Here is a 25052-nt window from a genome sequence, read left to right as displayed (position 1 = left end):
TTAGATGGTGGAACTCATTGACATAGGAAGTGATTGAGGCCAGAAGTTAGCAAGACTCAAAAAGGAATTCAGTGTTTGAATGGCCTACAAGAATATCCAGAATGATCATGATTAATAATGATAAAAAATGTGGAAACAATATTCATTCATGTTTCAGGGTTAAAACAGTCTGTAATTATTAGAGATCAAGCTGAGATCTAATATGAGGGGGTGGGGAGCAAATTATGCCATCTCTGCCTGCCTCAGGGTTCTTACACCCTCCTGTGATGCATCTGGTACAGGCCACTGGCTGAGATCTAATCTGGGAATCCCAGGTTCTTCACCAGACCATTTTTCTATTACTAACATCCAAACAAATTTGATTATTGGAAAAGCCAGGTAATATCTTGTTCAGTGTTTGTGCCTGACAATCCAGATACTTTTCCTCTCTCTCTGCCCCTGAATCACTCCACCTAGACCTCAACCACGATAACTATACGTACATCATTAGACTTCTGTTTTTCTCATTCTAGAGCCATGTGTTATCTCTCAGGAAGAAATGCAAAACTGTGGCATAGAGCTGACTGAGACATACTATGGAAAACAATACGTACAACATGATGATTTTGTTGTGTTTAAGTGCAAATCAGGACATGTATCCCCGGCATTTTTATCTCCTGATTTTACTGTGTGGTGTCATTCAGGCAATATTGTGTATCCCCAGTGTATTCCTTAATTAAATTACTATTCCTTGGGATATTCTGAGCTGGGAGGAAAATGAGCAAACTTGAAACAAAAGACCAGTGCTTCATAGGCTTATATTTGTTAAATACAGGGAAAAAATGACATCACTATCAAATGATATCAAATATCAAATGACATCAAATGTGGAATGTACAGATGACACTTACGAAATGAATTACTTTGTTTTTATTTAGGAGGGCTTCATTGATGTAGTTTTTAGAAAACAAAGATTTAATAGATCAGGGTAGATAGCAGCATTAATTGCCCTGTTGCCTTGTTTGTCAGCACACATTGGAAAATTATTAGCCTTTGAAGGAGAAGTCAAATTAGATGCATTTATGATTAAATTAGCTCCCTTGCAAATACAGGTGTGGGTTTATGAACCTAGCAGAGGTGCTTCTCTATTCATTTATCATTATTGGAAAGAGTTGGTAAGACAGTGGATACATGGGACCAGAAAGCAGAATTTCCTTGGGTGGTTTTTTTAAGTGTTCTCAACAAGGTCCTTCACGTCAGTCTATTAAGGGAAATAAATACTCAGAGTAAAGAATACAATTCTATATAAGTTAGAATAAACTTGCCAGGCAATGGGAAACCTGGTGTAATTCTTAGTGGGTTTGAGAGGATAGAAGGGCATTCAGGCACCCCTCTCTCTCTCTCCACATTCGGGGCCACAAGTGGGTAGTGGGGGAGAAACAGCTCCTGCCATAACTGTAAGTAGCACAAGGACTGTTCTAAATTGTGCTGACAAGAGAAGTGCCATAGGGAACCTTCTACCAGCTGAGGACTAGGTGGAGTGCTGTGAATTACAGCCCTATCCCTTTGATCTTGGGGCTGCCCATGACAAACCACTCAATCACACTTGGGGGACTCTTTACCATTCCCAGTTAGAGATAGTTTAAAGGTTTTTTTTCATGTCATGCCAGTGGTGTGAAAAGACCTTAACCGGGGTCAAGGATGTGGCCTCTAGAGTTTAATTAGTGACTACTTAGAGTGGCAAGAACTTAAGTCAACTCAGGGCAAGCCTCTCAACATGCCATGCCCAAATGCAGGGCACAATGTATAACAAGGACCCCAAATGAGGGGGACAAACTTTTAATTATGCTGGAATTTCTCCTAGGCTCACCCAGACTATGATATTAAATTGCTCTTTAATGCATATTAAGTAGCTCACTGGAGAAGTGCTTATATCACAATAACCACTACCATATCTTGCACTGGAAACATCACTAGACAGATGTAAGCACCTCTCCACCTTCTTAGTCAGCCCAATACAGAGCACGTAGAAATAGTCTACCCAAGATGCATGAACATGACTGAGCCTTGCTAAAGCATGGATCTCATGGTAGAATAAAACCTCTCAGGAAGAGTAATTCCAATATTCTAGCCTTACCACCCTTCCTTCCATGTTATCTGTACAGAGAGAGAGGTAACTACTTGGAATCAGGAGCTAAGAGAGACCTGGAAGAAAAGAAAATTGAGGCAAGTTAAACATTAATTTAAAAAAATAGCAAGATTGATCTTTTACTTTACTGAAGGCTCAGATTTTACAGGTATAGTTAGGGCAGGGAATAGTGCTACTAGAACTTCCACTTTAAGTAACTAGTACCCTAATATATTACTCTGTGTCTCAACGCCCTGTGTTTGTTTTAGATGTGTTAGGAAAGTGTGGCCCCCCACCTTCTAGTCAAAATGGAGACATCATTTCTGACCTATTGCCAGTGTATGCAGCAGGCTCTTCAGTGGAATACAAATGTCGAAGTTTTCATGGAATGACGGGATCCAAAATAATCACATGCTGCTTAGGAAAATGGACAGCCCCACCAGTATGCTCAGGTACATATAAAATTATTCTTGTGATATGAAAAAGAAACAGGACTTTGCTCTTGCTTTTTGGGAGGGGGTGGGGTGGTACAAGTCTGGCAGAGACTAGTTGGCATACCCACCTCAGGCACAGAGCATAAACTCCAAGCGAGAACCCACAGATTAGTTTCTGTGAATTGGGGAGGAAGAGCACAGTATGATAGAGCTGGTCAGAAATTTTCCCACAGATAAAACACTGATTCATCAAACTTTTTGCAGAAACATTATTATTTTAATAAATCTCCATCCTTGCTTGGCTTTCATTCTATGCATCCTAACTCAAATGTTTTTACTAGTGTATAACCCTGTCAAGGTTCCTTCCCCACTCTGAACTCTAGGGTACAGATGTGGGGACCTGCAAGAAAACCTCCTAAGCTTACTTTTACCAGCTTAGGTTAAAACTTCCCCAAGGTACAAACTATTTTACCCTTTGCCCTTGGACTTCCACTGCCACCAACAACCTTTATCTGGGTTCCTGAGAAAACGTTTGGAAACATCTTTCCCCCCAAATCCTCCCAACCCTTGCACCCCACTTCCTGGGGAAGATTGGTAAAAATCCTCACCAATTTGCATAGGTGACCACAGGCCCAAACCCTTGGATCTTAGAACAATGAGAAAGCATTCAGTTTTCTTACAAGAAGACTTTTAATAGAAGTAAAGAATCACCTCTGTAAAATCAGGATGGTAAATACCTTACAGGGTAATTAGATTCAAAACATAGAGAATCCCTCTAGGCAAAACCTTAAGTTACAAAAAAGACACACAGACAGGAATAGTCATTCTATTCAGCACAGCTATTTTCTCAGCCATTTAAAGAAATCATAATCTAACACATACCTAGCTAGATTACTTACTAAGTTCTAAGACTCCATTCCTGTTCTGTCCCCGGCAAAAGCAGCATACAGACAGTCACAGACCCTTTGTTTCTCTCCCTCCTCCCAGCTTTTGAAACTATCTTGTCTCCTCATTGGTCATTTTGGTCAGGTGCCAGCGAGGTTACCTTTAGCTTCTTAACCCTTTACAGGTGAAAGGATTTTTCCTCTGGCCAGGAGGGATTTTAAAGGTGATTACCCTTCCCTTTATATTTATGACAAACCCTCTTCTTGCCTCACTGCAATTTAAAATGTTCTCATAAACTGGACTGGTTGATCACTAGAGAATCTGAATCAAAGTTACACACAACTAATGGAACACCATAAGTGATTTAATTAACCTGAGGTCCTTCATGGGAATGTGTCACTGACTCTAAATGTTCCTGTATCTCTTTTTCGGATATGAGATGTGCACCTCCACCAGAGATTTATGATGATAGGATTCTAGGCGCTAAGCAGCAAAGGTATTTGCCTGGTGACAGGATGCATTATCAATGTGGGTGAGGTCTGAGCTTTATTGGATCTCTGACTGTAACATGTAAGGAAGGGAAGTGGTCCTAACCGCCAGCATGCAAAGGTATTTTAATTTCCTATTTCTAAAATAGCCTAGTAGTGAGGATATTGTTGGAATCAAAAATGTCACTCTCAGTCAGAAGTGCGTATTTCCTTGTTTTTCTGTCGTCTTATAATGCACAAATATAATATCTCTTGCAAACAAACCAGAGACAAAATCAATTTCCAGTCTGTGATGTTCCATGCAAGTTCTGAGTAAAGGGTGAGAGGCAAATTGTTACCCCTGCTCATACAGAATAGTTAACACTGACTTTGAGCCTAGTCCAATATTAGGATTTGACCCATGACATCGTGTGAATATGAATGGTTGACTGTTCTCTATTTCTGATTTTTAAGTGCACCGTTTCACTGCCACTTGCAGATGAGCTAGGCAATTGGTGAAATGCCCACTCCTTTGAAGTCAGTGGAAAAATTCCACTGATTGCAATAGAAACAGGATTTCACCACGTAACTTCAAGCTTCCAGAAAAAAAGTGGTGTCACTCTACTGGCTCATTTTGTTTATCTTTTCATATACCAGAATTTCATTGGCACAGCAATAAGGGTGGCATAATCAGGGTCATATTAGTACCAAGCCATAGCACAGGTTTAGAATAAGAACAATGCAGAGAAAATAGATGAACTAATATCCGCTTTCGTTATGGTCGATTGTGGTCCCTATATAAGATACTGTTTCTCTGAATTCTCCCTCTGAAAGAGTCTTACTTTCACTCCCACCAGAGCTTCTCAGTTTTCCCTATCTCAGCCTTACTGAACTTTTAGCAGAACAAGATAAAGCAGAGAGCAAAATCAAAACAATATGAAACAATTACAAATTTAAAAATCTTGAAGCAAACTAAAATGATCAGAGCCAATGTTAGTTATTTATGGACAAAAACTTCTGTCTTAGGTTATACACCATTAAATACACAGTTCAGTCACATCATTAAGATAATGCAACCAGGTGAAAACATATTAAAAGACTAAACAAACAGTCTACTGTGTCTAACAACTAAAACCACCCAACTCCCCTCAACCACCCTTGAGAGCTTGAGTGACTAGCTGGTATGGTACAGCATCCCCAGAAGATATGGAGAAAAACAATATTCAGCTGAAATGGAAGTTGGAAATGAAATTGGATTCTATAAGTGGAGACTCTGTTGAATTTGACTGTAAAAGGGAACATGTGAGGGATCCATGATCTTCTCCATTTAGAGTACAGTATGTGGAGGGGAAATTGGCATATCCTAAGTGTAAGAGAAGAGGTAAGTAACCTCCAATTAAACTACAATATTGGTGAATCACCTGACTAAAAGATTTCGTAACTTATACTGAGAAATTCTAGAGTTTAAAAAATACAAAAACTGCATGGCAGAATGACACCATTATGATGAGTACCATATAAACACATGGGAAATCATGGGTTGCTGCTTTAGACAGCTTGCAATCTTAACAGACAAGACAAATGGTGGGTAAAAGATACAGATAACAAGCAAAGGGATCAGTGTATTTCTTAAGCTGGGATAATGATCCTCTGACATCTCGGTCTCTGTGCATTACAAACAGAGTAGAAAAGTGTTGCAAGTGTCTTATCTTACCCAAATTCTCTGTCTGGCCTAATTCCTCATCCAGGCAGCTGACTTCAGTTGTGGTCTGCATTCCTTTGATCTCCCTCTGAAGCTGATTTTTAGCTCCTAATCTCTTGCTGCAGCTAGCACTGTGAACAAGTTCCAAGTTGGGAACTGCTCTCCTGATCGCCTCTAGTTCCTGGGAAACCTTCTGATCCATGAGTCAGTTTGCTGTTCACTCAATTTACCTGCCTTGTCATTCTAGACTGGAAATGTTGCAGCTGGGTTTCTCAAACTGCCTGGACGCTTTGTAGCTCCTCTCCCCAAAAAATATATCTTATCTCAGACTGCAGGTCATCTCTCAAAGACAAAAGCATCTGTTTTAGGTTATACACCATTAAATACACAGTTCACTCACATCATTAAAATAATGCAACCAGGTCAAAGCTTATGCACATTTAAACAAACAGCCCACCCTGTCTAACAACCAAAACTTCTCTCAGCCTAGCTGGTATTTGGAGACTAGCAGAAGGCCCAAAGGTGAAAGAATTCAGGATATGGCAGGACAGAGAGGGAAACAAATTCCAAAGTGAAAAGCCTCTCACAGAGGGTGTCCTATCAGCAGATGCCTCCCTGTTAAACCAAGGAGGTCAAGTGCAGGAGCTGTTCCCAATGGGATGCTACCCACCACATAAGGGGCAGAGGGGGGCAGGGCCTTGGTGACCACAAAGGGGAGCATAAAACTCATTCCCCCTAAACTGTAGTGCAGCATGCAACACACCCTGTTCACACCATAAAGCACCAAGCTAAACCATTGTGTTGAAGGGAGATGCAATGGTTTTGGAGCTGTCCCTAGGGTGGAGAGTCTCCATGCTGCCTCAAACATGGACTCAGTTTCTTAAAGTTTAGCTGTTGGATATAGAAGGTTAAGTGATATGTAGACAGCCAATAGCTGTGTAGCCCTGTGAGTTTTTCTTCTCACTTTCTGGCTGCCTTTCATCCTCTATTTCCAGGGAAATTCAATACATATTAGTCATTAAAAAAAGCTATAGCTTCACTCATCATGTGAGTTTTGGTATGTTCACATGCCCCTCTTTTGCCTTATGTCTGTCTGTCCGTCCCCCTCCCTCCCAGTGTCATTTTTCACGTGCATTTTGGGTGCTGGCAGCCATCTTGAAAAAATGGAAGTTTTTAAATTTCTGATTCCATTTGTCCTTCCTGGAGGTATTAGAACTGTGGCCCTTTCCTCATTAAGAAGAAAATGTTTTTTTGCATTTAGTGCAATTTTAAATAAAGTCTAGTAATCAGGTGTACAAACTCTTAATAACAGAAGACTACAAAAAGGTTAACATGCATGTTTTAGAAAAAAATAATTAAGACAGTTTTTTTAATATTTAGAAAATTAGTAATGGCAGAACAAAGTGTTAACACACATATAAATATATATATATATATATATATATATATATAAACATGCCTTCTATCATTTAAGAAAAAAATTATATGCAGTTCATTTCTAAATAAAGCATTATGGTCAGAGGAATAAAGAAGAAGTCTTGATACAAATACAGAATATGCATTTTGAGAGACAAATATTTTTGTGCATTTAGTACCGTTCTAGTTCAATAATTGTACAAAGTGAAAGAGAAATAAAGGAGTGTTGCATAAAATCATACATTTTTAGAGAAAATTAAGTTAGTACATTTCTAAATAAAGTCATTACATAATTAAAAAGACCTTAGTAACAGCAGAATAAAGAAATGTTATGACACGTTAATATGCATTTTCCTCATTTTTATAGGAAAATATTTTAATTCAGTTAGCATATTTCTGAATAAAACCATTAAATTATAGAAAGTATTAATGACAAAGGAATGAAGAAGCATTAATATATACATATAGAGTTATGCATTTTTAGAAAAAAATTGTATGCAGTTATTACAATTCTAAATGAAGTTGATTAAACAGTTCCACAAAAGTCACACAGAATTATTTAGTGACTATTTAGAAAGGCATTAACTTAATGAAATATATATATTTTCCTCTAAAACTGCATAATTCTATATATGTATTAACAGTTCTCATTTATGTCTCTACCTTAAGACTTTGTATAATTAATTACTATTTAAAAATGTACTAAATACTGTGACAAGGCTCCAACCTTGTCTCAGTGGGTCCCACGCTTCCTGGAGGATTACACTAACCTCAGAAGCTCACTATGACCCTCCACATAGCCCTTCTCTCTCTAGAGGCAAGGGTCACAGCCTACTGAGCCATTTTCATCATAAACCAGCAAGGGAGGTGAGGAGAAGCTTGCAGAGTCTCTGTTGTCTCCCAGTCTCAGTGATTAGTCAGGGAGGGGAGGGGAGAGACCGGGCCCGCCCTCTACTCCAGGCTGCAGCCCAGGGACCCTGATAGTAGCAGCTCTTGATAGCTGACTTTTTGGAAACAGGATGAGTACAATTCCCTGGGCCACTTCCCCACAGCAGCCCCCACTTCCTCAATGTCTACATCTTACCTCAGGGCCTCCTTCCTTGAGCCATTTCTCCAGGAGTGTGACTTCCTCCTACCACTCCTGACACACGCAGCCCACCTGACTAACTGGGAGGCTTTTAACTAGTTTCAGCCAGCCCTTGACTGGCTTCAGATGTCCCAATCAACCTAGCTGGCTCCGCTGCTTTCTGGAAGGATCTTATTTTGGCCCCAGGTGTCTTGATTAACCTGGAGCAAATGCCATTTGGTTACCATGGTAACAGGATTTGTTTAGCCTGGGGCTAACATACCTGTTTCTCACTACTTTCCTATAGCCATCTGGCCTTGCCTTGTCACAATACATAAAAATATTTTCTCTAAAAATAAGAAAAATGCATGGTGTGCATATATAAAACTTCTCCATTATTCCCCATCATTTAGACGTGGTACAATTACTTAACTTTATTTAAAAATACAGTAAATGCATAACATAGTTTTCTCTAAAACTATGTGATTACACATATAGGAGGAGGAATAATATATAAACTCTTCTCCTTTATTCCTCTGACTTTAAGGCTTTATTAAGAAATCTATTAACTGCATATAAAAAGTATTATATATAGGAACACTTGGTTCTGCCATTACCAACATTTTTTGTCACAACTGTTTTTTTCCCTGAAGAAAAGATGCATGTTAGCCTTTCTCTATTCTTCTGTTATTACAGCATTGTACACCTGTTTAGTAGACTTTATTTAGAATTCCACTAAATATATAAAATGTGTTCTCTTCTTAAAATGAGGAAAGAGCAAGACACATACTTCTTTCCTATTTCTAATGCGTCTAATAAGAATAAATTAAATAGAAAGGAAAATCTTTTTTTTAAAAATGGCAACCAATGCCAGAAATCCCCATTTCAAAAGTGAGACCTCGGGATGGGACATAAGGCAAAAGGGGCAGGCCATAAAGCAGAAAGAGGGCAGAGACACATGTCAAATTATGATGAGTAAAGGTATAGTGTTTTATTACTCATGTTTAATTTTTAGCCTTAGCATTTTCAAAACTTTATCTTGTTTATCCCAATCTCACTTCCCTTTCTGTGAGAAGAGGCAAAGAGAGAGGAAAAGATGATTGACCCAAAGGATTTCAAATTTTCCAGGTTGAAAAGCAACCCAGAATCAGGTTTTGACAAAGTTAGAGTAGCTAGTTACCTATTTTGCCATCAATTCCATACTGCTAGTATGGAAGTATCATGCTGCATCAACTTTAAAGATATCTTGTAGTATTTTGTGTTCAGTTCCAATACCAAGAGGATTCTTTTTCACTTTTCTCTTGGGATCTTTCCTGCTCTATCACAGTACATTGATAGCACTATTCTGTAATATTTGTGATCTTACAGCATTTATTGTAAATAATCACTGATGTGCATGTTTTTTTTTTATTTCTACAATAATTTTAGAGGCTGCTGGAAAGTGTGGGCATCCACCTGCTATTGATAATGGAGACGTCATGGTCTCTCTACAGAAAGAATATGAATCAGGTTCAAGAGTGGAATATAAATGCCAAAGTTTTTTCATAGAATGAAGGGATCTGCATTTGTTAGCTGTGAGTCTGGCCAATGGACAGACCCACCGGTTTGCTTAGGTAGATACAAATATTTATGATATGAAAAAGAACCATGAGGAGTTATACAACTGGTATGTTTCATATCCTGGGCCCAATCCTGAAGTCACCTCTACTGGTGTAAAACCAGATTAATTCCATAAATCTGAATGGAGTTACTCCTGATTTACACCAGAGCATATGTAGGGAAGACTCACATTCTTTATAGGGACATCAGTGCAGATTTTTCAAAAAGAAAAGATGGGCAAATGGCAAACACCCACACCATTATAAGTATTTAGAATGCACCCCCAAAATATATCTTAGTTAAAACCTGCAAAAACCATTATATTGAAACTAGCATTGACTGTAAGTGAAAAGATATATTCAAATATATTTTAAGTTGAAAAGATTTCAACTCTAGCAGATGCTGTGAAATACAAATAAGTAACTTATGGAAAACCAGGAGGAATACTGGTCACTGCTCTTCAGTACTTGGAGTAGACACGATGCTGGCATGAGCAGCAGGGGATTCCACTTTTGCCCCAGGGGAACTCTAACTGGGATAAAACCAATGCAGTCTGCTCTCTCCAATCTCCGTATGCTGAGAGTGAGAGGGGAGGGGATAGCTGGAGTACACTGAGGTGCAGTGATCCCCAGCTGTGTAGCTACCTCGGAGGGGTTCTTAAATTTATGATGAACTGATCATGTAGGCCTGTGTGTCCTGGACTTGACTTCACAGGTCAGGACCAGCCCACCAGATTCCCTTTCTCTTCTACCATTTCACCTACACAAAGTTCGGGGGCACAAGGGGAAGAGAAGCCCGATCCGCCAGCTTTATATCATCAAAAAGTAAGTATCCTTCTGCATGGATGGTATTCTGTTGGCCCAATATAGCTAGATTCTGGCCCACTTGCACCAGCTGAGTGGCACAAAGGGGCCAGATTGTAAAACAGAATATAATGCTGTCTCTCTCTCTCTCTATTCAGCCAGCCCCAGTCTCCTTTACGTTCCTTCCCACAATATGACCCTGGTTAGTGTGAAAGTCTCCTTCTCTAGAGCTCCTTCTTGTTCTCTCAACCGTACCATCTCTCCTTTTCTGTTCAAATTTTATCTGAAAATATTTCCCTGCTTTCTTTAGCTATTGTGATACAGCAGGGCCGGGGAGAAGCAGGAGAGTGGTTGAGGGGAGGTATAAGACCTAGGCTAATTAAGGTGTGGTTCCCTGTAGACTAGGGAAGGATACTACAGGTTAATTGGAGCACCTGTCATCAATTAAGGCCCTGTCAGGAACTTAATAAAAAACACTGCTTCAGGCAGGCAGTGTGGTGCAAGGAAGGAGAGAGGACTGGAGTTTGGAAGTGTGTTGCTGAAGAATTGAAAGACCAGAGAACTAGAGGGCAGGGAGACTCCCTCCCCCAGCATCAAGGACTGAGGGTAACCCTACCCCAGGAGGAAGAGGGTCAGAAACCCACAGGGGTTGAGAAGAGCTGAGGCTCAGAGTGAAGAGCAAATCCAGACCCCTTCCCCGCTTTCCCTCCTCTACCACCTTCCTGGGCCAGTAGTGGGGTCTTGGCACCCCAAGAGCAGGGGCAAAGGGTGGCGTCCTTGCCCTCCTGCCAAAAAAAGCATGGGACCCACCATATCAACATCAGCCATTTTGCCACATGTGGTGTCAGTAGTGGGATTTCTGTGCCGTGCATGTAACCCAGGGTGGGTCATGACCAACCCATCCCCAAGATGGAGCATGTGGTCAAAGCACTGGTGCAAGCCACTGCCACCCAGCAGGAAGCTACTTCGGTTCAGGCAGCCACCGAACAGGAGGTCATGCAGCTGCAGCAGGAGACCAATCTCCTGCAAATGAATCAGGCCACTCAAGATCGGGTCTGCTGTAGGAACTCGTGACCCAGGTGAAGGCCCTTACAGAGCTGAGCTGCGGGTATGACAGGATGCAGACCATATGGGCCAGCTACTGTCTGCAGAAAATGACCTGGGAGGATGATGTGGAGGCATACCTCCTGGCCTTCGAGAGGAGAGCCCTGCAGGAGGCCTGGCCCTGAGACCAGTGGTCGGGCATCCTCACCCCGTTTTTGTGCGGGGAGGCCCAGAAAGCCTACTAATGTTATGACTGCAGAGGAGCGGCAGATTACCTCTGGCTGAAGGCAAAGATCCTGGCCAGGTCCAGGGTAACTACAGCCTTGTGAACCCAGAAGTTCCATGAGCGGCAGTATTGCGAAGACAAGACACCGCGGTCACAACTGTTTGACGTAACCATCTAGCCAGGAAGTGGTTATGCCCAGAGGCCCTCAGCTCTGAGAAAATGATGATGGAGCTCCTGGTGCTGGACCACAAAATGAGGGAATCCTTATTGTGGTTACATGGACAAACCATCCCGATGTATAGAAAGAATAGTAAATATGGCAGGCAACCAGCTTGGCTTAACAGTGAAATCCTTGCTGATCTTAAACACAAAAAAGAGGCTTACAAGAAGTGGAAGATTGGACAAATGAACAGGGATGAGTATAAAAATATTGCTCGGGCATGTAGGAGTGAAATCAGGAAGGCTAAACACCTGGAGTTGCAGCTAGCGAGAGATGTTAAGAGTAACAAGAAGGGTTTCTTCAGGTATGTTGGCAACAAGAAGAAAGCCAAGGAAAGTGTGGGCCCCTTATTGAATGAGGAAGGCAACCTAGTGACAGAGGATGTGGAAAAAGCTAATGTACTCAATGCTTTTTTTGCCTCTGTCTTCACGAACAAGGTCAGGTCCTAGACTACTGCACTGGGCAGCACAGCATGGGGAGGAGGTGGCCAGCCCTCTGTGAAGAAAGAAGTGGCTCGGGACTATTTAGAAAAGCTGGACGTGCACAAGTCCATGGGGCCAGATGCGTTGCATCCGAGAGTGCTAAAGGAATTGGCGGATGTGATTGCAGAGCCATTGGCCATTATCTTTGAAAACTCATGGTGATCGGGGAAGTCCCGGAAGACTGGAAAAAGGCTAATGTAGTGCCAATCTTTAAAAAAGGGAAGAAGGAGGATCCTGGGAACTACAGGCCAGTCAGCCTCACCTCAGTCCCTGGAAAAATCATGGAGCAGGTCCTCAAGGAATCAATTCTGAAGCACTTAGACGAGAGGAAAGTGATCAGGAACAGTCAGCATGGATTCACCAAGGGAAAGTCATGCCTGACTAATCTAATTGCCTTCTGTGATGAGAACTGGTTCTGTGGATGAAGGGAAAGCAGTGGACGTGTTATTCCTTGACTTTAGCAAAGCTTTTGACACGGTCTCCCACAGTATTCTTGTCAGCAAGTTAGGGAAGTATGGGCCGGATGGATGCACTACAAGTTTGTCAACGGGCTCAACAGGTAGTGATCAATGGCTCCATGTCTAGTTGGCAGCCGGTATCTAGCGGAGTGCCCCAAGGGTCGGTCCTGGGGCCAGTTTTGTTCAATATCTTCATAAATGATCTGGAGGATGGTGTGGATTGCACCCTCAGCAAGTTTGCAGAGGACACTAAACTGGGAGGAGTGGTAGATACACTGGAGGGTAGGGATAGGATACAGAGGGCCCTAGACAAATTGGAGGATTGGGCTAAAAGAAATCTGAGGTTCAACAAGGACAAGTGCAGAGTCCTGCACTTAGGACGGAAGAATCCAATGCACCGCTACAGACTAGGGACCGAATGGCTAGGCAGCAGTTCTGCAGAGAAGGACCTAGGGGTGACAGTGAACGAGAATCTGGATATGAGTCAACAGTGTGCCCTTGTTGCCAAGAAGGCCAATGGCATTTTGGGGTGTATAAGTAGGGGCATTGCCAGAACATCGAGGGACGTGATCGTTCCCCTCTATTTGACACTGGTGAGGCCTCATCTGGAGTACTGTGTCCAGTTTTGGGCCCCACACTACAAGAAGGATGTGGAAAAATTGGAGAGAGTCCAGCGAAGGGTAACAGAAATGATTAGGGGTCTGGAACACATGACTTATGAGGAGAGGCTGAGGGATCTGGGATTGTTTAGTCTACAGAAGAGAAGAATGAGGGGGGATTTGATAGCTGCTTTCAACTACCTGAAAGGTGGATCCAAAGAGGATGGATCTAGACTATTCTCAGTGATAGCAGATGACAGGACAAGGAGTAATGGTCTCAAGTTGCAGTGGGGGAGATTTAGATTGGATATTAGGAAAAACTTTTTCACTAGGAGGGTGGTGAAACACTGGAATGCGTTACCTAGGAAGGTGGTGGAATCCCCTTCCTTAGAAGTTTCTAAGGTCAGGCTTGACAAAGCCCTGGGTGGGATGATTTAGTTGGGGATTGGTCCTGCTCTGGGCAGGGGGTTGGACTAGATGACCTCCAGAGGTCCCTTCCAACTCTGATATTCTGTGATTCTATGATTCTATGAACTACCCTTGGGCCTCTGAGCCTGGGTAGGCCAGAATGACCCCTCCACCTACGATGAACTGGTCACCCTGGTGGAGACACAACTGGCAGCCCGTGAACTGTTTGAAACCCCAGGAGGTGAAATATGGTGTTCCAGGAAGCCAGTCACAACCCAGAGGCCCCAGATCATTGAGAACTCCAGGAAAGACACAGCTGAAAAAACAGGCACCAAGGAGTGGCCTGAGGCCCCGAAGGGACCTGGGGGATCGCGGGGGGGGGGAGGGGGGGCTGGGGGAAGGGGTCAGAGAGCCCAAGACAGAGGGCAACCTCCGAGATGACATTGTTATGAGTGTGGGGAGTTGGGGCATATAGCAGCTCAGTGCCCCAACAGGGAGGAGCCCATGCAATATAATATAGGGGATTGCGGGGAAAAATGTGGCCTAATCAGCCTGATGGGGGTTGTGATGACCCCATAGGAGTACACCAGGCCATTAAAGATGAACGGCATCCAGACCAGAGTGGACTCTGGGAGTGCTGTCACTCTGGTCTCAGGGAAGTTAGTGAGGCAAGACCAACTGAGCAGGGTCAGGAGCACTGGAGTGATGTATATCCATGGCACAGTACATTTCTACCCCACAATCCCAATATGGATTGAAATCCAGGGGAACACTACCAAGGTGACTGCAGGGGTGATCCCCAAGCTCCCCTACCTGGTCTTAACTGGCAGGAATTTTCCCGGGTTTGAGAGCCTACTGCCCCCCATTGAGTTAGGAGAGGGCTGTAATTCCTGGGCAGAGATCGAGGCACCCATGGATGGCCCTTCCCCAATTTTTGCTGGGTTTTCACCAGAGTTATTTTCATCCCCAGGGAAGTCCCAGAAATCTAGACGGGAAAGGAGGGCAGATAAAATATTAGGAACCAGGATTTTGGCAGCAAACCAGAGAGCTGCCCTGGTTGGGAGGAGGCCCCATCAGGGAAACTGCAAGGTAGCACGGACCAGTGGAGACCCAGAGAGAGCCCCCAGCATGAGTAAAAGCACTCCAAGGGAAGGAGGGGAAATCGATCCAATAGAATCAGGCCAGATCGGTCCCTGCTGTGAGTGTTTTGGGAGAGACCAAGCCTATGACCCACTGCATGCAAACGTGAGGGAGGAGGTGGTAGAGGTAAATGGCGTGCCAGTAGAAGGGAAAACTAAAGGCCCAAGGCTATACTTTATAATCAAGCATGATCTGTTGTACCGGGTAGTGCCAATATGGGGGGACGTATTAGAACAGCTCTTGGTGCCACAGAAGCACACAAGGGCCGTATTAGAGTTAGCTCACAGTCATCTGTTTGGGGGACATTTAGGAGCAGATAAGAACCTGGATAGTCATAAGGAGGTTCTACTGGGTGGCGGTATGGGCAGAAGTCCAGTGCTATTGCAGCTCCTGCCCAAAGTGCCAGCTGCATAGCCCCCGACCTCAGTTAAGGGCCCCGTTGATACCCTTGCCTGTAATTGAAGTCCCTTTTGAAAGGATAGCCATGGAACTAGTGGGCCCACTAGAAAGATTGGCCTGGGGCCACCAAAGCATACTCATCATCCTGGACTATGCTATGCGGTACCCCAAGGCCATTCCTCTAAGAAACCCCACATCCAAGGAGCAACAGTACGCCATAGTAGAAAAGAAATGCCTAGCAGTTAAATGAGCCATGAGGATTTTACGGTACTACCTACTTGGGCGGTGGTTCACTCTTGTGGTGGAGAGTTCAGTAGATGCCTGGGGAACTTCTTGTATCGCAACCATCAGGTACGGTAGGAGGGTATCCCAGTCTTTTCTGCCTTGGGCCACCACCTTTCGGATCATGCTCTTGAGAGTGTGGTTAAATCGCTCAACCAGACCATCTGCTTGGGGATTGTAGACCGAGATCCGCAAGGCTTGGATGCAGAGCAGGGTACCTAAGTCTTTCATTACTCTCGACATGAAGGAAGTCCATTGGTCTGTCAGGATCTCCTTAGTGATGCCTACTCTAACAAAAACCTGGACCGGTTTGTGTGAAAGCCTCCTTCTCTAGAGCTCCTTCTTGTTCTCTCAGCCATACCAACTCTCCTTTTCTGTTCAAATCTTATCTGAAAGTATTTCCCTGTTTTATTTAGCTATGTAAAGCATTTGGGGACAGGGTCAGTTTTAATACAGTTAGTGAATCACATGTCCAATGATAGATCCACATGTACATACTGAAATTATATTTTTCTATTTCCAGAGCCATGTACAACATCCCCAGAAGATATGGAGAAAAACAATATTGGGCTGAAATGGAGCTCAAAAACAAAATTGTATTTAGAAAGTGGAAACTTTGTTGAATTTGACTGTAAAAATGGACATGTGAGGGATCCAACATCTTCTGCATTTAGAGTACAGTGTGTGGAGGGGAAATTGGCATATCCTAAATGTAAGAGAAGAGGTAAGTGATCTCCAGTAAACGACAGTATTGGTAAATTAGCTGTCTAAAAGATGTATTCATTTTTACTAGGGAATTCTCAGATTTAAAAAATACTATGGCACAATTGTGATGGGTACCATAGAAACATGTTGGAAATCATGCTTCCTGACTCAGACAGCTTGCAATCTAAACCGAACACAAATGGTGGATTAAAGAGATTCACTGGTTACTTTGCTTTACTTGAGCTGGGACAATCTTCCTTTGACATCTGAGCCTGTTTAGGTTACCAACAGAGCAGAAAAGTTTTGTAAGTTTTCTTGTCTTACTCAAGTTCTCTAGCTGGCCCAATTCCTCATTCAGATAGCTGACTTCCACTGCAGTCTGCACTCATTTGCTTTCCCTCTGAAACTGATTCTTTTAGCTCCTAAAGTCAAGTCCTTGCTGGACCTCGTCACTGTTAGCAAGCTCCATGTTGGAGAAAGATTTCATGATCTCTTCGAGTTACTGGGAAACCTTCTATCCATGAGGGTCAGTTTGCTGGTCCTCTCAATTATCTGTCTTGCCATGTTATACTGGGAGTGTTGCAGCTGGGTTTCTCAATCTGCCTAGAAACTTTGTAGCTGCTGACCCAACAAATATTTTCTCTGACTGTGAGTCATTTCTCATACCTATCTGGGAAACGACCAAATGTTGCTTCAATTTCCTTAGTGAAGACTTCAACTCCTGTTTCAGGTCTTGTTTTAATTCCTTTGACCTTCTTTGATGTAACCTTTTTTAGCCTGAGTGGTTAGCCAATAGTCAGGGTCTTCCAACTTCTCTTCTGTGTTAAGAAGAGGAATAGGGGACAGAGTCCGGTTTTCTATGATGCAGCTTTTTTTATTTGAGTGTACAAAGTCCTGTTTCTCTGAAGACAGGAGGATCAAACAGGAGGCAGTTTACTTGATCGCAATTCCAAGCCAGCCTTCACATTCAGCACTCTGTCCAAAAAATGCTTTCACAATTTTTCTGCGGGGCTACTCTCTTCCAGGGCTTCTCTTGCTGTCCACTGGCTTTCCTGCAGCTTTCTGGCAACTTCTACCTCAGACATAAACAACTCCACCAATTAATCCTCAGCTCCTGTGTTTGTTCATCCCTATGGGCATGGGCAAAGCAACAAAAATTAAGGAGTGCGTGAGGGGGACACAGATTTACCTTCTTCCTGACTGTCCTCTTCCCTTCCCACACAGGCCACCAACACAACCACAACCAGCCGCTTAAGTGCCCTGGCCCATAAACTCCTAATCCCATCCCCTCCAAATCAGTGCCAGTGGCGTTGTGACCTGGCGCACAGGATCAAAGTGCTGATCAGGTCTGGACCAGTCAAAAAACAATCTGGCCACAGCCCAGGTACCCCCCACCCTGGCTTTATAGCCTATACCTAGTAAAATCCCTTGTATCAGCTGAGTGACACAGAGGGGCCAGACTGTAAAATCGAGTCAGTGTGTGGGTCTCTTTGCTCATCTGGTCCCAGACTCCAACAGACTGTTCCTATATACAGTATGACTATGGTTGTTTTGAAAGCCCCCTTCTCAGGAATTCCTTCTTAGTCTTCTTTGAGTAGTGTCCCAATGGGTGCTCCATTCTAGATGCACTTGCGTCCCCTGCACCTTTGATTGGAGATTTCATGTAGCTCTAGCTCTGTCTTGTGCACCACACTGTAGTTATCTAGCACTATGAGAGTGAACTGCCCTCAATTCCTTTTCAAGCCTCAGAGAGAGTATCATTCTGCATGGGGAGTATGCTGTTGGCCAGCTATGACTAGAGTCTGGCCCATTTGCATGAGCTGAGTGACACAAATGGGCCAGATTGTAAAATAGAATCTAACCTTGTCTCTCTCGCTATTCATCTAGCCACGGTCTCTTCTCTGTTCCTTCCCACAGGATCATCTGCATTTGTGTGAAAGCCTGTTTCTCTATAATTCCTTCTTGTTCTCTCAAACTTACCATCTCTCCTTTACTTTTCAAATCTTTCTGTAAATACATCTGTTTTATTTAGCTTAGTAAAGCATTTGGCGACAGGGTACCTCTCAATACAGTTAGTTAATCAAATTTCCAACAATAGATCCACATGTACATACTGAAATTATATTTTTGTATTTCCAGAGTTATGTATAACATTCCTAGAAGATATGGAGAAAAACAATATTGGGCTGAAATGGAGCTTGGAAACAAGACTGAATTTAGAAAGTGGAGACTTTGTTGAATTTGACTGTAAAAATGGATAGGTGAGGCATCCAACATCTTCTGCATTTAGAGTACAGTGTGTGGAGGGAAACTTGGCATATCTCTAAGTGTAAGAGAAGAGGTAAGTCACCACCAGTTAAACTACAATACTGGTGAATCACCTGACTAAAATTTTGTAACTTATACTGAGAAATTCTAAGGTTTAAAAAAATAGAGAAGACAAATGGTGGGTTAAAGAGACAGAGGTAACAAGCAAAGTAACCTCTATATTACTTGAGCTGGAACCATCTCCCTTTGACCTGTGGGCTTCTTTGGGATACCAACAGAGCAGAAAAGTTTTGTAAGTGTTCTTGTCTTACCCAAGTTCTCTGGCTGGCCCAGTTCCTCATTCAGAAGGCTGACTTCCATTGCGGTCTGCACTCATTTGCTTTCCCTCTGAAGCTGATTTTTTACCTCCTTTAGTCTTTGCTGGAGCTCATCACTGTTAACAAGAACCATATTGGGAAAAGCTTTCCTGATCTCCTCTAGTTACTGGGAAACCTTCTATTCATGAGGATCAGTTTCCTGGTCACCTCCTTTATCTATCTTGCCATTCTAGACTGAGAAGCCCAGCGGCAAAATTCCCAATCTGCCTAGAGACTTTGTAGTTGCTGGCCCAACAAATATATTCTTTCAAATTGTGAATCATTTCTCATACCTTTCTGGGACACCACCGAATGTTCCTTTAATTTCTTTGGAGAAGTCTCCCACTCCTGTTTCAGGTCTTGTTTTAATTTCTTTTGACCTTCTTTGATGTAACCCTTTTTGGCGTGAGTGGTTAGCCAGTACGCAGGGTCTTCCACCTCATTTTTTGTGTTTGGAAGAGAAACTGGGGCTAGAGTCAGGTTTTCTATGAAGCAGTTTTTTAATTCACAAAGAATGTAAACAAAGTCCTATTTCTCTGAATGCAAAATGAACAAACATCATGAGGCAGTTTCTTTGCTCACAGTTCTAAGCCTGCTTCACATTCAGCACTCTGTCCAAAAAATACACTCACAGCTTTTCCTCAGCCACTCTTCCAGGACTTCTCTTGCTGTCCACTGGCTTTCTGGCAGCTTCTGACTCGGACACACACAGCTCCACCAATTAATCCCCAGCTCCTGTGTTTATCCATTCCTAAGGGCAGGAGCTGTGCAACGGTATTTAAGGTATGTGTGTGGGGGGACATAGATTTGCCTCCCTCCTGACTCTCCTCTTCCTAGGCACCCCACCAGCAACACCACCACCAGGAGCCTAAGTGGCCTGGCCTATGAGTCCTTAGCCCCATCCTCTCCAAATCTGAGCCTCTGGAATTGTGGCCTGGCACACAGGATAACAGTGATGATCAGGTTTTGCCAAGTCAAAAAGCAATCAGATCACAGCCCTGGTCCCCCGGCTTTCAGCTTCACAGCCTATACCTCAGTAAACGTCTTGCATCAGTTGAGTGACACAGAGGGGCCAGATTGTAAAATAGAACCAGAATCTGTGGGTCTCCCTGTGCTCATCTGGTCCCAGCTTCCAGCAGACTGTTCCTTTATACAATATGATCATCGGTGAGCCCTCGATTCGAGGATGATCTCTACCATGGATTTACATATGGGTCCTGAGATGACGACTGGAACCACAGATCTGCCCGCAGTAGGTACTGACATTTCCTGACAGGTCAGCTGCCTGCTGGGAGACAGTTTTCTTCTGTCTCTCATTTCAGTTTGAGGGCAAAGCACTTCTCCTCAAAGCGGGCCACTGCCTGATGGAGGATGTGGCACCATTGTACTTGATTGGTGGCCTGCTCCTCCCAGCTTGTGATGTCTACATCCGTTTTCTTGAGATACACTTCTAGTGTTTCTTTGTAGCACTTCCTCTGACCACCACAGGATCTCTGACCATACTGAGATTCTGTGGTGCTGAGAATAGAGGGCTTGTTTTGGTAGGTGAGAATCTGGCATCCACACACAATGTCCAGCCCAGCAGAGTTGGTGGATAAGGGTCATTGCTTCAATGCTGGTGAATTGGCTTCAGTGAGGATGTTGGTATTAGTGTGGCAATCTTCCCACTTGATATGAAGGATCTTTCAGAGGCATCGTTGGTGGTTCCTCTGAAAACTCTTGAGGTGCTGTCAATAACCCAGGTTTTGCATCCATAGAGGAGTGTAGGGATGACAACTGTCTTATAGACCTGAATCTTGGTGTTCTTCCATAGGTCATGGTCCATGAAAATGCACCAGAGCAGTTTCCCAAAGGAGGCACCTGTACACTGGATCCTGTGCTGGATCTCACTGGCATTTTTGCATTTAGAGAGAGTTGAGCACTTCTCCTACCTCAGTAGCCAACAATCTCCAAAGTCTGTCTCTCGATGGTGATTTGTGGTGGATCATGTGCAAGGCCAGAAAGCAGACTGATGGAGCACTTTAGTCTTCTCGATATTAAGTGAGAGTCCTAGGCTTCAGGAAGCTCGTTCAAAAAAATGTAGTGTGGACTGAAGGTGTGGATTCTCAGTGTGTGCAAGAATGGTACAGTCATCAGCATACTGAAGATCAATAATGGACACCTGGAGGACTTTAGACTTTGAGCAGAGACGTCTAAGATTAAAAAGCCACCCATCCATTCTGTTTTGAACGTCCGTTCCAGTCGGGGAGGTGGTCTTTAACAAGGACCAGAGTGACTGCTAAATAGATGGAGAGCAGGGTTGGGGCAATAACGCATCCTTGCTTAACCACAGTTTTGATGATGAAAGGGTCAGTCTCCAAGTCATTACAGAGAACAGTGGCAGTCATCTGATTGTGAAGGAGCCTTAGGACCCTAATAAATTTTGGAGGGCAACCAAATCTGGCCAGCAGCTTCTCTCTCTATTCATCTAGTCCCAGTCACCTCTCTTTTCCTTCACACAGTATGACCCCGGTTGGTGTGAAAGCCTCCCTTTCTAGAGTTCCTTCTTGTTCTCTCAACCTTACCATCTCTCTTTTTTACGTTTCAAAACTCATCAGAAAATATTTTGCAATTTTAATGAGCTAAGTAAAGCCTTTTTAGACAGGGTCAGTCTCAGTACAGTTAGTGAACCAAATTTCCCATGACAGATCGACATGTACATGCTTAAATTATATTTTTCTATTTCCAGAGTTATGTATAACATCCCCAGAAGATATGGAGAAAAACAATATTGGGCTGAAATGGAGCTTGGAAACAAGACTGAATTTAGAAAGTGGAGACTTTGTTGAATTTGACTGTAAAAATGGATAGGTGAGGGATCCAACATCTTCTGCATTTAGAGTACAGTGTGTGGAGGGGAAATTGGCATATCCTAAGTGTAAGAGAAGAGGTAAGTGATCCCCAATTAAACTACAATACTGGTGAATCACTTGACTAAAACATGTTAATTTTTACTGGGGATTTCTCCCGTTTAAAAAATACAATGGCACCATTGTGATGGGTGCCATAAAAACATGTGGGAAATCATGGTTCCTGACCCAGACAGCTTGCAATCTAAATAAAGAAGACAAATGGTGGGTTAAAGAGATACACTGGTTACTTTGCTTGTAAGCTCTATTACTTGAGCCGGGACAATCTTCCTCTGACATCTGGGCCTGTTTAGGTTACCAACAGAGCAGAAAAGTTTTGTAAGTGTTCTTGTCTTACTCAAGTTCTCTAGCTGGCCCAATTCCTCATTCAGGCAGCTGACTTCCATTGTGGTCTACACTCCTTTTGATTTCCCTCTCATGCTGATTTTTGTAGCTCTTTAATTCCTTGCTGGAGCTCATCGCTGCTAACACGTTATATGGTGGGAAAAACTTTCCTGTTGTCCCATAGTTACTTTGAACCCTTCTGATCCGAGAGTCAATTTACTGGTCACCTTATCTATCTGCCTTTCTATTTCAGACTGGGAATGTCACAGCCGGGCTTCTCAAGCTGCCCAGTGACTTCATATCTGCTGCCCCAAAAATATTTTAACTCAGACTGCGAATCATCTCTCATACCTTCATAGGAAAGCTTCCACTGCTGCTTCAATACCTTTTTACAAAATCTCCATCTCCTGTTTTAATTTCTTTTGCCCATCTTTGACTTTGCCCTTTTTGGCCTAAGAGTTTAGCCAATAGTCAGGGTCTTCTGCCTTGATTTGTGTGAGGAGGAAAAATGGAGGTAGAGACAGGTGTTTTCATGACACAATCCTTGTTGTTTACAAAGAATGTACACAACCTCCTGTTTCTCTGAACAGTTGGATCAGACAACAGCAGGCTGTTTCCTTGCTCACAATCCAAGCCTACCTTTACAGTCACTGTTCTGATCAAGGAGGTCTCTTTTTTGGATTTCTACCAGGCCATGCTACCAATTCTTCTCTTGCTGTCCACTGGTTCTCTGCAGCTTTCTGGCTGCTTCTTACTTACTCACACACTTCCATCATTTAATCTGCACCCCTCCCATTACCAGTCCCCAGAGAAGCCACTCAACCAGAAATGCATGAAAGTGCTTCGTCACTTAGCCTGAAGGCATGATAGTCATCTTTCATATCAACTTCACTGAGTATGTCTACACAGCAGTCTAAACCTGGTCTTGAGCCCGGCTCAAGCCTAACCCCCCCTTGTATCCACACAGCAATTTTGTTAACCAAGATCTCATACTTAAGGTGCCAGGACGCTGTAGTGCCTAGGACTCAGGGATCAACCCTATTGCTTTCCTGTGTGCACATAGCCCCAGCTTGTCTCAGGTCCTGGAAGTCCTCTGGATGTATCCCAGAGTTCCTTGGGGAATCCCCCTCAGGGCTCTAGATGCCTATAATCTCTGGTGCTGCACTCTATTGCAAATGAAATCCACACCTGCCTTTGAAAATGGCAGCAGCTCAGATCAGCATTAACCCATTGCCTGCTGAACATCAGTCTGAAAGCACACCACCAGATAGCTTCTTCTGATCACTCTCCACTGCAAACCATGCAGGCTTTTTGCAAAGACAGTTGCTTCATGGTCACAAGAGCACAGCCAGATTTTGGTGCACACTTCCTGGACACCCTTGCACACACAGCCCCAGGGAGGGCAAGGGAGGCCTGAGAGTGGAGTGGGGTCTCAGCAGCTGCCCTGCAGGGAGGAGGAGCAGCAGAGTTCCCAGCTCAGTATAGCCAGGGAAGGGATGATCCTCCAACAATCTGGCCTCTCCCCGCTGTCAGGGCGGTGAGTGGGAGCCAGGCCCAAAAATTCCCCACAGCCACCTAGGGATCCCTTATCCCTGTCTCCCAAGGGGCAGGGATAAGGGATCCCCCTGGAGTGCACTGTACCCTAAGCACTGAGGATGCACTTCAACACTCCAGTGGCAGCCAGGCTGGGTTATATGTGTCTTTTTCCTTTGAATCCTGTATTTTATGTCAAACTTAAAAATGGACAAAAATAAATAAGCCCAACCAAAACACGCACCTTCATTGACCATCCAATTTCAAAATTTAAGAATTGCAAAGTTTCATTTTAATAGTTCAATGGCCCTGGAGACTGGTTTCAAACTTATCCTCAGAATAGATGTTCATGGGCATTTTCCTGCCCATGTGACTCAGCCTAGAGCTGGAGAGCCCATTTCTCCGATTAGATGGTAGCTTGGTAGAACATCTTTTCAAACTGCAGTCATTCTACTTAGACAGCCTAAAGACTAAAGGGGTTAATTATGCAGTGTAAGTATTTATGTGCTCTGTATGGGCACCTGAGTCCCATCAATAGCATCATCACAGTTAGGAAACTGGGTTGGTAGTAGTTTTCTCACAGTGCAACATATTCATAAGGCTAGAGTGTCGACACTGGGCGGGGGACAGTGGGGAGGAGAAGCTAGGCACTCTGGGATAGGGTTATTTTGACTTGGGTCTGTGCACTGCGGTCTGAATGCCAGAGCCCTAGGTTCAAGCACAGGTCAGAAAATCCTTAACCTAGGGTTAAAATGCAGTGTAGATGCTCAAGCCGAGGGTTCCTTGACACAGGTCAGCTGATTTGAGTCTCAGGAACCCTAGGCTTACATTGCTGTGAAGAGACTACCCATAGATGAAAGACACACTTACTGTGAGCTAAGCAACCTCCAATACACCAATACTATCAAATCTATTGATGGAACAATCTATTTTGTCTTACATGATTCTAGTTATCCTGTCTTCTGCTATAGAAGATGTGTAATTGCTGATCTTTCTCCCATAATAGGCTTACTTCTATATTATTGCGATAATTCCCACACCACTGCTGATAATGTGTTTTGAGAAATGATGCCCCCTTTATAGCACTGGGGACAGAAGCAAATCATTCATGCATATAAATATATGAAGAGGGCTGCCTGGAAGAAGCTGATAAAGAGTCATAGGATGAAACAGGATAAAGATCCCTGCTTTAAAAATTCCATCACTTTCCAATGCTAGTA

At 43.4% G+C, this 25052-nt stretch overlaps 1 protein-coding gene across 1 annotated transcript in view; it reads left to right on the top strand.

Moving 5' to 3' along the window:
* Positions 1 to 25052, top strand: part of LOC141993006 (complement factor H-related protein 5-like) — a 110093-nt gene that overhangs the window by 5215 nt on the left and 79826 nt on the right. The window contains 8 exon segments of the mRNA XM_074962348.1: positions 513 to 704; positions 2377 to 2559; positions 9506 to 9615; positions 9618 to 9690; positions 16261 to 16461; positions 18582 to 18763; positions 18765 to 18783; positions 21795 to 21995. Of these exon segments, the coding sequence (XP_074818449.1) occupies positions 513 to 704; positions 2377 to 2559; positions 9506 to 9615; positions 9618 to 9690; positions 16261 to 16461; positions 18582 to 18763; positions 18765 to 18783; positions 21795 to 21995 (1161 nt within the window).

This window comes from Natator depressus, chromosome 8 (assembly GCF_965152275.1).
Source record: "Natator depressus isolate rNatDep1 chromosome 8, rNatDep2.hap1, whole genome shotgun sequence".
In the NCBI taxonomy this organism is placed as follows: domain Eukaryota; kingdom Metazoa; phylum Chordata; order Testudines; family Cheloniidae; genus Natator; species Natator depressus.
Note: the sequence above shows the minus strand (reverse complement) of the source record. Positions and strands in the feature narration are given on the sequence as shown.